General features: G+C 41.8%; 1 protein-coding gene and 1 non-coding gene across 2 annotated transcripts; both read left to right on the forward strand.

The window, feature by feature from the left end:
- Nucleotides 1-861: 861 nt before the first annotated feature.
- On the forward strand, nt 862-948 carry TRNAS-UGA (transfer RNA serine (anticodon UGA)). Its single transcript has one exon. It is a non-coding gene; the product is annotated as a tRNA-Ser (tRNA).
- Nucleotides 949-1014: 66 nt separating this feature from the next.
- Nucleotides 1015-2513, forward strand: LOC135666403 (small ribosomal subunit protein uS7m). Its single transcript, XM_065177963.1, has 2 exons — nt 1015-1036; nt 1150-2513. Exons 1-2 carry the CDS (start codon nt 1015-1017, stop codon nt 1698-1700), a joined length of 573 nt encoding a protein of 190 aa, XP_065034035.1. The 3' UTR covers nt 1701-2513.
- The last annotated feature ends 11465 nt before the right edge of the window (nt 2514-13978 follow it).

The raw sequence follows: 13978 nt of genomic DNA on the forward strand, positions 1-13978 counted from the left end.
TTAGCTTAGATAAAGAAGAAAGTAAGCTTAGAAGCGGGAAGGGCAAAGCAACTGAGCCTCATTCTTTGAATAGTGGACAGAGGTAAGAGGTATCGGATAGGTCAGAGGTAGAGGTGCAGCGGGAAAGAAAGAAAGTAGTGACTCGGAGGAGCAGCCCTACCGCTCTTTTAACTCGCTGACGCCGAAGGCATATATTGTAATAGAAAGAGTGGAGCTAAACGGTAGCGAGCTAAACTCACTGACTTGATCCAATAAGAGTAAGAACAAACAATAGATCCGGATTCCACACGTTGCTGTGGACTGGGGAGAGAGCTGCTCTGGGCGTTCAGTGTTCTTATGGCTTTGTTGTACTCGCCAAAGAATGCAAGCCACTTAATGAAAAAGGGAGCGGTAGGCCTTCAAAAAGGAGCGAGGGAGTGATGGGCAACCTCTAGATGTTGCTCGGTGAGCCGCCAAGTACCAGTCTTACAAGAGTACAGGCGTTAAAGGACTCTAATTCATTGCCTTCACTTGCGACGAGTAGAACTCACTCTCTTGCCACGCCTTTCACTCACTCACTTCAGTCTCCCTCAATCACTGCTGACTTTTGGGCGTTCTTTAACTCTCTTGCTATTACCCGCAGAGAGGTTCATATTCTCATATATCATATATAAAGAAGCGTAGCTCTATGTTTTACAGGCTACCCGCAGAGAGCGTCGACGGTGCATATTATCATATATAAAGAAGCGTAGCTCTATGTTTTACAGGCTACCATCAAAGTTTCGCTAACCGACAGGCAATGGAGTCAGCTTACGGGGTGGGGCGCAAGCAAGCGTAGCGAATCACATATAGTTGCGCAGATATCAAAAGGGCGGCTAGAAGGGATGGATGTCTGAGCGGTTTAAAGAGTCGGTCTTGAAAACCGAAGTATTGATAGGAATACCGGGGGTTCGAATCCCTCTCCATCCGCGAACAAATAAGTTCTCTCTTGCATTATCCATAGATAAGAACGAATCGACTGATATGATAGATGCAATGGCTAGGCTATACTTCTCCGGTTTTTTTGTGTTGATTTAGTTAGGACACCTTGTATCCCTAGAGTTTTCTTCCGCCCCGGGTAGATCATCTGTGGGAGCGTCGATATTGAGATAGATAAGCGTCGATATTGAGATAGAGAATATATAAGGAAGGAAAGAGGGGAGTTGGCTGATAAAGAAGGACAGTATAGATTGCGTAATAACCATTTTCGCTCTTCAATTCTCAGCTATATAGGGGACTTGGATGGTGAGCAAAAACAATTGATCAATAAATTGGTCAACTTTCGCATGATCGATGGTAAAAGAACGAGAGTTCGTGCTATTGTGTATCAAACTTTTCATCGCCCAGCAACTAGTATTTCTGAACGCGATGTCATCAAACTTATGGTTGACGCCGTAGATAATATAAAGCCTATATGCGAAGTGGTAAAAGTAGGAGTAGCTGGTACAACTTATGATGTACCTGGGATTGTAGCCAGGGATCGTCAACAAACCTTAGCTATTCGTTGGATCCTTGGAGCAGCTTTCAAACGACGTATAAGCTACAGGATAAGCTTAGATAAATGTTCATTTGCGGAGATACTGGATGCTTACCGAAAGAGGGGAATTGCACGTAATAAAAAGGATCATCTTCATGGACTGGCTTCCTCCAATCGAAGTTTCGCGCATTTCAGATGGCGCTAAAGTTATACCACTTCAAGAAAGAGAGCTCTTCCTCATTCAGTCATATTCCTATTGTCAGTCAGATATGGTTTACCCTTCTCCTTTTCCATTGAATTTCACAAAGAAAGATAAGTAGGCGAACATCTTTTCATAAATCAATCTAGTAGGCGAAACACCCTTTTCATTGAATGATAGAATATAAGTCCGGTTTTCCTTTTTCCATTGAATTTCACAAAGATTGTAGGCCTTCCTCATACTCCCCCCTTCATTCATTGAGTTGGAGGAAAGGAATACACTGGAGGCCCGCCCGTCATGCATTGCATAAAATAACCTTTCTTTTCATCAAAGAACACTCTTGTGCCTCAGGTCAATGAATACGAAAGGGCAAATCAATAGGCCATGATAAGTAGTTGGCACCTTCCTTCTAGTGACTCGTGGAGCTGAGAAATCAATCAAAGATACTTCAAAGGGAGGGAATCAAAGATACTTCAAAGGGAGGGAAGCTAGGATAGGAGTGCTAGTCCGAAAGGTCTCCTTTCCTTTTTCAGTCAGTTCCGCCCTTTACCTTTTTTCTGATTATTCTTAAGCAAGGTATAGTGCTTGTCTTCAGGCTTACAGCTACAAAGTCTAAATTAGTGCTTGTCCTCAGGCTTACAGCTAAAGGTATGGGGTGCTTGTCTTCAGGCTTACAGCTAAAGGTATAGTGCTTGTCTTCAGGCTTACAGCTAAATATATAAACAGGATTTGGATCTTCTTTTATGGTCCTCAGTATGTAAGATCACAGAAATCAAGGTTTGTCATTTCTGGAATTTGGAAAGTTTGCTTTTACACACGGCCTTCGAGAACAAAGAAAGGAGAAAGGAAAGGAAAGTGGAAGTCCAGAGAAAAGCAGAGATAGAGAGAGGGCGGGTAATCAAGAGAAGAGATAGAGGTAGAAGAATAGAGCGAGTCAAAGAATAGATTGAGTCAGCTACCACAGAAAGTCAAGGAATTTCAGCTGTGCCAAGCCAGAAGGAGAGAGATAAGAAGTAGTTTCAACAGAAGCAAGATATGGAGTAGTAACAAGATCTGAAGCCGGGTAAGAACGAGTCCTGTGAAGTAGTTTTGAACTTCTTAATAGGCTAGGGCAAGCGAGTTTCATTCCTTAACCGATAACCCAGTATTTGCTCTGTACTGTACTCTAGAGAACTACTTGAAAGCTGGTATGATCTAGCGCATTACCCTATGGTTCTCTTGCCCATGTTTTCTACTTGCAAATGCATTCTTTCTAATCGCCAAGATGTTTTTCGAAGTATTTCCCATAAAACTCCATTAAGTTGTGATTTAGTGCATTTCTTCCTATCATCTTTACCCTCTGGCTCTGTCAACTAAAACAGTTAATTCGGCTCATCCAACGGGGAGTCAACTAATACTGATGAAACTGGACCAGACCACCAATAAGAAAGAATAAAACAAATGGAGAATTGTTTGGCTCACTAGCACAGCACTAAAAGACAGGACTTAGCGCATCAAAGGCATCTAGATAGCAGCCCTCTTCAACACCCTCACTCGACACTGATTTCATTGCCCATTGCCTGGGAAACTCATTAACTCCCCGCTTCATCTCCTGTGAAGAATAGCTTCCCGCTTCAAAGCATGGAAGAGTTTCATCTATGTTGGAAGCAGTTCAGTCAGCCGGTTTACTCTACAACAGAGGTAGGCCCGGGAAACAATTGATGCTTTAACTCGAAACTATGAATTCCACTGGCACCGAGTAAACTCATTCCATTCCATTCTTAAGCAAGTGAGATGGAGCCAAGAGAGGTGATTGATCGGCGCAAGAGATAGATTGAATTCAAAACATATACAGAAGGGATGTGTCGGGTAACGAAGTATAGTCCAGGCCCTTAAGAAGAAGTTATGCGAGAGGAAACAGCAGTGCGAGTGTTGTCTCGTAGGTAATTGCCAGTTACAGTGATAAAGTCAGCATCAAACAATTCTTCCGGTTACGTTAGGGCAATCAGCTTCAAGTGTAGTCTTTGAGAACTTCACTTTGCTTTGAGGGCGAGAGCATAGATTCTTTGAGTTCATAAGTCAACCCGCTACTACAGTTGCTACTATCTGAGTAGGAGTGAGTCAATTCGGCTCTCCTTTCTTCTGTCAACAAATCAATAAATTCACTCCAGTGAAACAAGGGATTCCACATTCCACCCTATGACTTGAAACACGCATTCCGTTAATTCCTTAGCAACTAGGCAAAAGTGTAGTATAGTTCTCTAGGAAAGGAGTACAGGGTTGGTTGGTTAATCTTCTATCTCTGGATGTGCCATTGGAGTATACCCACTTGCAGAATGGAATTGCAGAATTAAGAGCACTACTTTCAGAATTGATAAGTTGCAGGATCACTATGGAAGGTGCTGAAAGCCTCCTTATACTAGGTGTGGTCAGTTAAAGAAAGCACTAACAGAGTTCAAAGAGCATAAGTGGAAGTCTCGGTTCAGTAATGACTTCTTTCTATATGAGATTCAACTCATAGGGCAGCAAAGCCAGATCTTGCTTATTCATCAATTCCTTCTGATGCTTTGGATCCTGATCCAGCTTTTTCTGTTAGGCCTGGACAGTATTACTTTCGAATTGAATCCTTTACTTGCGCATTAGGAGTTCACCCCTTAGAGCGTAAACGGCACAATGACTTTTGACTACGGCAGCAAGCGGGGCGGGTATCTCGGGCTAAAGTCAGCAACACTCGGGTCTTAAAGCTTAGGCACAAATAGCATTTTGTAAGAAACTGGGCCTGGTCTCCATCTTTTTGCTTTGGGAGCTAGTTTTGTATGGGCTAGGTTCCTTGCGAGTGAGTGTTATCCTATATCCTTGCGAGTTAGTGTTCTCCGTCCAGTGTACGGGCTCTTTCTTGAAAGTCGTAATTGCAGAATGGAATTTCATAAAATAGATGATTCTCTTATTACAAACACTTCTATACTAGGGCAACCACCTCTTTTCTTCTTAAAACGAGAAAAGTCAAACACTTAAGAGTAAAGAGATGCTTCCTGAACCCTTATACCGTACTAGCACTCTCACTCTATTACTCTTTAAGCAAAGGGAAAGCGAATAACTGAACTGTTTCTTCTCCTTACTCCGCTTCCTTTCCTTCCTAACCTTGTAGTGGTGCATTCGGCTTCGACTTCTGTATAAGATGAAATTCGGGATGAAACTCATTGACTTAGCGCTCCATAAGTACTTTCTTCGTTGTCAACAAGAACTCGACTTTCTACTGGACCTCATGAAAGAGATGATCTTATAGATGAAACTGTAACAGGCAATGAATAAGCGGAAGATCTTGATTATGGTCCTAATTCCTCACCTGCTCCACTCAAGCAACTATACCGCAAAGCTACTACTACTAAAGCAAATAAAGATACAAGTCAAATAAGTACAAGTATAGAAAGAAATCAAGATGCAAATGAACACGCAGTTTCAAGACTCAAGACCAGGGGATCGGTGCTAGAATCAGATTCCCAATATAGGTAAGCAGCAGTGTATTTTCACAAATCTATACGTGCTCCATAATCAATTAATGTTTAAGTAGGCGCTAACATAGTTTTACAGAAGGGATGCCAGCCTGTACCAGTAATATTAATAATAGAAGGGTATGGTGTGTGTGTCTTTACTCAAATTCTATGCCAGGTGCTCGTGCTTGAAAGTAAGATCAGAATGGAATGTTGAGAGCTTAGGGTCAACTAGGAAAAGATCTAAGCACTGAAGAAACACCTCTAGAGTCGACAACACCAACAGATGATGGATGAACACTAGCTAAAGAAAAGAGTATTTAGTAGGCAAAAGGGAGACAATGTCCTGAGAGTTATTAACAAGTCCTAATTTCGCCTCCCCTACCACCCTATTGTTTGCAAACTGACATTGCTTTATCTAATTCCGAAACACAGGATCTAGCTGCTGCTGATAAAACAGCCCTGCCTGTCTGTCTCTAATGCCTTTGAAACTGATGTTGCTTGATATGATTCTGCCTATCTTCTGTTTCAACCTTGCTCTCGGAGAAGCTAGTTCAAACTTTAACCCCTAACTCCTATTCTTACGAACATGTCTACCGGTCCTGTCTTGCTTGCTTAAAGTCTCTCGCTACTAAAACTTGGAAACTTACACTGCTTCACCTCATTCTGCATTTAGGGCTTCTCATACTTTGTCTCACAAAATAAAGAATAGATCGATCCCACTGACAACAAGAACGGAGCTGCTGGCAACTAGGCTAACTACTTAATTCCTAAACCGGTGCTACTCAGACCGAAACCATAAAGTCAAGATACCGACCGAGCTAAGTTGCTACATAACAATATGGAATCAACCCTAAAAATAGGAAAAAGAATACAGAATTCCACTAGTGCTGACAGGACTACTACTTAAAGAAACAGGACTACCAAAGGGATGAAACTAACTACTACTTATGAAACAGGACCACTACTAATAGTTCTTGAAACAAGCTGCTGGCTCTGCTCTGGTCGATGAAACTGCAGTGATAGTTTCGTCTACAGGTTAAGAAGAAAGAGATGTTACCAGTTGACAATGCCTATCATGCCCCGCTCATTCAGATGTTTCTTACCCTGGATCACAAACTGCTTCAACAGCTTCGGTAACTCTTTAACTCCTTCCGCTGGCATACTACACTTGTTCAGATCCTTTGCCAACTACTATAACTGTACTGTCTTCAGGAGTCCTGTACTGTATTAGGGTGACTTCTGTCTATGATACCTATAGCTAAATCCTCTTGTCCGCTTGTTGGGATTAAAGATATTCTACTTCTTATCCATATACCTCGGGCAACGATACCTTAATCCGGCTCATCGACCTATCCTCGAAAGTAACTTAGATATCCCTCCATGGCTCTGTAAACTAACCTCACTCTGGTAGGCTCCTATAATACAATCATCTAGTCTCCTATAATATAATATAATATAGAAGAGCATCCGAGCATACAAGAAACTACAGTTGGTTATCCATCTCATCATACTCTGTAAGTAAACAAATACTTCTTGAAACAATAAATACGGAATACAGCTGGCAAGGAAGGGTTGCGCTAAGCATATTCCTCAACTGGATCATAATTAGGGGGTTAATAAGAGAGATAGATGGCCGGGGGTGAAGAATCGAGTGAAATCAGTTCTATCACATATATTCTATTTTTTGAGAATTATATTATCTCATCTCACCTCTTGCGCAACAAACACAGATGCAACTAGGGGCCAAGTAGAAAGCCAGACAAGCAACTAGACAAGTTACTACCTCAGGCGCATCTCATCTCTTGGATCTCTTCCTAGGTCATTTGCCAGAAGGGTCTACTGGAGAAAAGTCACTAACCTGGTGCTGTATCGCACCTGGAGTTCAATTACTTAATAATAGGCTAAAGCATTAAAGCAGTAGTTGGGTAGCCGGGGCGCTAGTTCAATTCTGACTTTCTGAAAGGATACTCATGTCCTCTAGGCTAATGCATTCACTTAGCTTTGTAGCCTAGCTCTTTCAAGGGAAGGTTCACAAGGTGAAATCAAGAAAGAGATCGAACAGAACGGAAGGAAGGAAGGAATGTGCCCTTGCTACAGGGAAAAAGCAGGGGGCTAGGCATACTACGAAGACAGCCTTACCTTTGCAATGCTAAATAAACACACAGGGGGAGAGAAACGATTGAACAGATAAGTGCTAACCAAAAGTGTATATTGAAATAGAACTCAACAAGCAACAGAACAAACAAACTAGTAAACGAGCTAGGGAACAAACGGATCTTAAGCCGCCCTTACTAATAGTGCCTCAGATGGAGCTGGTAAGGAAATCCCTGTGTGTTCAGTGTCTTTACTGAGTTCTATACCAAGTGTCAAATCTTCTCCTCCAATAAAATAAGAAAATCAAGTCTTAAAGGGGAAGTCCAGACTCATTTATAGCATTTGATTGCCAGCACCACTTATAGATAGAATTCTGTAAACTACCTCTCCACACATTGGCTGCCGCGACACCAATTACTTAAGGGCAGTACTACCGAAGTCAAACAAGTACCCGGCAACCCGAAACAATACTTGAAACTATACTTTCTACTGCGGAATATCCCCTTTACCTATCCAAGACTCCACTTTTACTTCTTATCCAGTATCTTCTCTTACTGCAACACCGAGATACCACACCGCTTCTGATCGAGTATACTTTCTTGGTACTGAGAACTCATTAGTTATGCTCTCAGAAGTTATTACAAATAAATCCTGCTGAGTTCATCTTATTTCTCCCGTTACGCGGAGGAGTTGTTTCCCATAGCTCCAAAACTGTAATGACTTATGGGAAAACTTCCCCTGTGGACAACCCAATCTTGCTTTGCTAGTTACGGAATCCAATCTAGAACTCAATTCCTGACTATAAGAATCAAATCCAATACTAGAAGAATGAGACCGGTGTCTATAAGGGCTCGAGCCCATACCAACAAGAAGCAAACTTATACCCATAATACTTGAAACAGTAACTCATTCTTTTATATAAGTGATTCCACTCGGGATGAAACAGATTCCACACTTGATGAAACAGATTCCACTCGGGGTTAAGACCTCTTTGGGGCATGAAGCACCACTGGGCCTCTCTCTCCTATGGCAACTCGGGAATCAAATGCAGGACTTGGTCTAGCAGCTTACTATGCAACTGCTTATTATCGAACAGCAACACTAGCACCTACCCGAACTTGACTTTCAAGCTCTCATCTCGTATTACCGACCCGCTGAAATCTCTCTTTTTCATCTGACTTACTTTACTGTCTGGGCTTCTCTCCTTATATACAACAAATAGGGAGTTCTAACTTCTGCTCGAACTAAACTTAGCCTGCTTTGCTTCTTTATAAGATGAAACTGGGGATATTCCACAAGGGGTAAAACTATCACTCGAACTATAAGACCTAGGCTCAGAATTATACAAGTCAGTAGGATGGATCTAGCGCATATAGTAATGGAAAGCGAGTTGACAGTTACATTTACCTTAAACTTCAAGTGCGGGCCCTTATTGTAAGTTGCAATCAATCCAGTGCGGGGCAATCCATCTGGCATTCTTTTCGTTTCCTATGTTTATGGCGGTAGGGCTTCTCTTCTCCTCTTATGTGGAATCTACTATTTCCGCTGGGAAACTGTCCTTCTGGTCCAAGTAAGGGAGGAATCCCCTCAGTAGCAGAAAGAGATATTATTGTTTTGAAAGAAAGTCGGAGGTGCACCAAAAAGGAAGAAAATCAAATAAACTAGATAAACCGAATGTAATTGTTCCTGGGTTTCCCATACCATTTCTATACTCAATTCTGTATTGATCCTTATATATACGAGAACGGATGAAACAAGAACTTGAACTGGCAATTCTCCACTAAGTAACTGAATGAAACTAGAAACACCTGATCCACATCTTCTCTGTCAACAATACCTATGTTCGTCAACTCTCGCAATCACAGGGGCGGGACATTCAAGTGAACGAGTAAGTCTTATCTGACCCTACTAACGCTTGGCTTGATCAACTGTAAATTCCGTAGAATTCCCCATATTGTCCTGTACCGGAGTCAACAAATACAGAATTCAATCCGAGAAATAAAGACAAAGAGAGGAGACAAGAGCTTCAGCAGGACAGGAGAGGAGAGGAGCCGAGTTAAAGCAAAGAATACTTAGGCGACAGATAGAGCAGGTGAGGAAGTAGGTAAGAATACAGAGTTGTTAAAAACAGGCAGGACTTGCTTTGGACCTGTATTGATGCATAAAGGAGCTCCCGAAAACAGGTTTCATCCTAGTTTCATTGCCCTAGTTTCATTGCCAGGAATGCAGGGGTATAAGAATCAATTCTGCCAAGCTTAGTAGCCAAGTCGACTTCCCTGACCTCTCCTTTCACTTGAAGACGAAAACAACACTTGTTTCGAGCCACGAGTCCAACACCAAGATGTCTCTCCTCTGTATAATGACTTTTTCTATATGAGACTTCCCTTATTTATTATTATTCTACTGGACCTTTAACAGCTTCTTTACTTGTCACTGAAGATTAACAAATAATTCCACAACTTTTCCTGATGAGGAAGTACTTTATTCTTTCTCTTCACTTTACTTACCCGAACTCTACAACTTTGAACTACAGGAATTCCACGACAAGGGAGCTACAGCCTACTTCACTTCGGCTTCATATCCTTCTGCTGCTGACTTTGTAACTAATCCAGCTCCATCCTCGGCTTGATACTTTTATTAATATCCAAATCAAGCATCTGATCTTGTAACTGCGGATTGTTCATTGCTTTTCTGAATTGAATCAAAGAAATATGTACCTTATTCGTATGATAGAAAGAAGTAAACAAACAGCATCCTATATTATGCCTACGAAGGCTAAGGCCGAGCAGATGATATTTGACTCCTAACACCAATAACTGAAGGAAGCAGAATCCACTGATGCAACTGAAAGAATTCTTGTTCCCCGCTGCTCTGTTCTGTAGAATAGATTCCATTCAGGTAACCAACCACCCTATAGTCTAGTGCTCTGAACCAACCTAAGTGCTATTAAAACGAAGAATTAGACTCTCAACAGAATAAACAGAATGAGGATCGAGGTATGGTATGATAGAAGCAAAAGCAGTAGTAGGTGAAAACAGAACTCCCTCTGAACTTCTTATAATGCATATTGTCCTTATCTTAGTTGCTTGTTGAAGAGAGGATCGGCACCCAAGGCACCTTAATAACTATAGAGTGAAAAAGTTACCTTATTCTAGTCACTCACTTAATTCACTAACTAGCTAACACACTTACTTGTTCCGTCGCTAGTGGATTCTGTCGATATAATTGGAGTAAAAACACTCTATTCCGGACTGCCAAACTGTAGTAAGCTATAGTATTTTGCTTGTGTTGCTTCTTCACAGCATTGCTTCTTCACAGCTTACTCTAACCTTGAATCTATCATCAGCCCAGACTCTAACCTTGAATCTATCATCAGCTAGGCCACCGCTATCGCTAGACCATAGTACTTTTGTTCTTGCCCGGCGCCCCAAAAGAGAAGAGTGACCTAACATTCCACTCCGAAACTCACTTGCTAACACACTAAGGCACAAGTAAGTAAGCTAACGAGGCGAACTCAAAACAAAGCTTAACGCGTAATGGCAAATAGAAAACTCTAGCGTTCATCATCTAATATAGACAAAAGTCAACAAGAAGCATAAAAAGGTAAACAATCAGCATCGCTTGTTTTGAGAACTCATTGAGTCGCAGGTTTAGTCTAAAGTCAGTAGCACAAGTCAGGGGTCAGCGAAGAAACAGTGCAATTCCATTCCAGTCTTAGAGATCATATGAGTCTCCTTCTTTCTGTTCTTAGAGTCTCTTTGGGTGCTTTAGAAGGCAAGGCAAAGGTTCAGAGGGGTTTAGCCTATAAAGATGATTTGATTAAAGGCTTACCGTTAGCGAGCCCAACGTATATTAAGCTAAGCGCTTACGGAGAGGAGTGTAGTGTAGTGGGCATGAGATTCGAGATGAGTTGTTGATTTCCTTGGTGTGTTGTGAGTTGAGCCTTGTTTTGTTGTGAGTGGAGTCAGAAGAAATTCCAGGGGTCCCTACAGCTCTTTGTCAAGTGTTTTCAGGAGCTACGCCGACAGAGTTGAGATCCTCAGATATAGAAGCCTAAGCTGGATCAGGGTATTGTATCATAAAAGTCATTATTGGGGAAGAGGTTTTAGTTGCCGTTAAGTCAAAAGCCGAAGATAGAGAAAGATCAGTTGCTGGATAAGGGTATTTCTCGGCGTCAGGGAAAGTGGTTGATTGTTGACAGTCCTGTTTCTTTGGGTGCATCTTCATAGCTTAAGTAAGCAGCAAGTGGTTCATAGAGTGGAGTTGCCAGATAGTAGGGGTATTGTATAGACCCACGGAGCGGTAATTCCAGATCTATTCAGAAATTCCATGCCCATTCCTGGAGTGAGAGTTTCAAGAGAAAGATCTATGATGCAACTTAATAAGCAGTCAATTTGCTATATATGATATATATTGGTCAAAAAGGATAGGCGCATAGGTAGCTTTAAGTCAGAGTTGCCGCTTTATCAGTGAGGGTTCGGTTCATCACCTCAAGGAGAGCTCGGGTCAGAATCACATCATGGAACTTACATTCTTAAAGCAACACAATATGCTGCTGGAAGGGAATGAGTTGGCGCAGGAGCTGGAAATGATGTTTCAGAAATACAGTATTGAGTTCAGGGAAAGAAGAAAGTACTGGTGATTGTGCCGCTGGAGCTCAAAGTAGTGTAGTTCTTTTGCGAGTGTAAGTCTACGAGTCTAAGATAAGGGAAAGTCAGAATGAGATCGCTGCAGCATTTTGAAAGTCAGCTTTGAGGTCGGTAATATCAATCTGTTTTAGAGCTAGTAGTGGCAGGCCGATAGAAGGTATAAGTCAGAGTTTAGTGAAAGCCCCGCTCCGAGCAAGTAAGGTGTTGAGTAGTAATAAAGGTCAGGTTTTGTACTACTGGGTTTAGACTGAGTTCTTTGCCATTTGTTACTGGTTGAGAGCGCTGGACTGCGGATCGTCCATAGTCGTTGCTTGGCACTTATTATTCTATTTTGATGATATATTAATTCATTATGCTATTACTGAGCTTTGGAAACAAAAAGAGTAAAGGCGGGCTCCATATCACTAGATAAAGAACGAGAAGCGCCAGCTCCACTATGGTAGTGATTAGTTGGATTACAGAGAACCGCCAAAAGATATAGTCTGTCTGTTAAGGCACTGCTCGATTCTCTCTTTTGAGTTTAGGTAGCGGGCAGCTTACTTTGTACAATGCCAATTCCATTACGGAGCTTTAGAACCAAGTAAAAGTGTTCTATTAATTACAACTCCGCTGTTACTTATGCAACCAATGACTTACTATGTTACTACAGACATCCACGTAGCGGTAACACTACATCGACCATTAGGCACATATGAAACAAAACCAACAAACCCGAGACACAAACACACCATACACATAACCAAGGGAGACACAAACACACCTAACCTAGAGCGGACACGCACTCAGGCTTATAGCTACCATGAACTAAGGTGGAAGCCAATACAATACTACTATATAAGGAATCACTACTAGGCAGATTAACTCTAGGCGCCCCGGAGAACAAGAAAAGAAGAAAGCTATCCACTATCAGAATTCCAAAAGGTCCAGTGTAAAAGGAATTCCATACAGAATACTGGATACCAAGCATAGCTCCAAGCCACCGAGCAGTAGATATAAGAAAGAACTACTGTTGACAAGAATCAACCCAATGCCTAACAGGCTTAACTATACTGTTTGGGAACTCAGTGAACTCAACTCGAAACACAAGCTTTCACTATACTACCTCTCTCCTGGCTCCCAAACTACCTCCCCTTGCCTTCGTTCTGAAACTATATACTTGCTTTCTTGCTACCTAAGCTGCCTTGCCTTCGTTCTGAAACTATATACTTGCTTTCTTGCTACCTAAGCTGCCTTGCCTATCTCTTATTCTTAATATAACCATCCCGGGTTCCTAGGTGAAGGTCAAGGTCTTGTTAACATCGGTTTCAACCTACGACTTACTTATTTGATTCTGATTGCTCGACATTAATTAGAATATATTCCACCATATTTGAAGACTTTTGGCTACTAACACTCCTTGGATTCCATGCTATACTACTTTTGATTAATCTGTGTGTGCTGGACCATACCTATGAGTGCAATACCTTAATCACTAGATCGTACCTCTACTACTTAGTTTGGTTCTATTTACTTTATTGGTCACTTTAGTCTGCCCTTCCCTTTATATCATTCTTCACTACTGTACGATAAGACCGAAACCTTGAACTGGAAACTAGGGCTTTTCACTGGTACCTCATAGACTGAAGCCGGTGCTTCTGACTACTTTCACTGCTAATAGGGAGAATAGGCAACTTACTCTACATAGCTGGGGTATGGTTTCTCATCTCTGGTAAGATGGAATCCAATCCGGGAGTTTGAGAATTAAGCTACTTGTTACTGAGTGGAAGTTTCACTCACACCCGACCCCTAATCCACTTTCCGTAGTCCAGGTATTATATAAGAATGAAGGTATAAAATCAATTTAGTTAGATTAGCCTGAGGAGAGAGAGGCTTCAGAGGCGGAGGAGAGGTATGCCTCACGTCAGAGACAAAAAGCACATTCCTTCCCGCGCGTACTTTACTATTAGATAGGGGCATCTCATTCTTTTCTCTTGGTCCGGTCCGGTCCCTATACACCCCTTTCGCCAACACTGTAAACAACACTAGCTCGCCCTCTTGTTGATGATACAGAGTCTGATACTGAGTTTGC

This window comes from Musa acuminata, unplaced genomic scaffold (assembly GCF_036884655.1).
Source record: "Musa acuminata AAA Group cultivar baxijiao unplaced genomic scaffold, Cavendish_Baxijiao_AAA HiC_scaffold_1091, whole genome shotgun sequence".
Classification (NCBI taxonomy): Eukaryota; Viridiplantae; Streptophyta; class Magnoliopsida; order Zingiberales; family Musaceae; genus Musa; species Musa acuminata.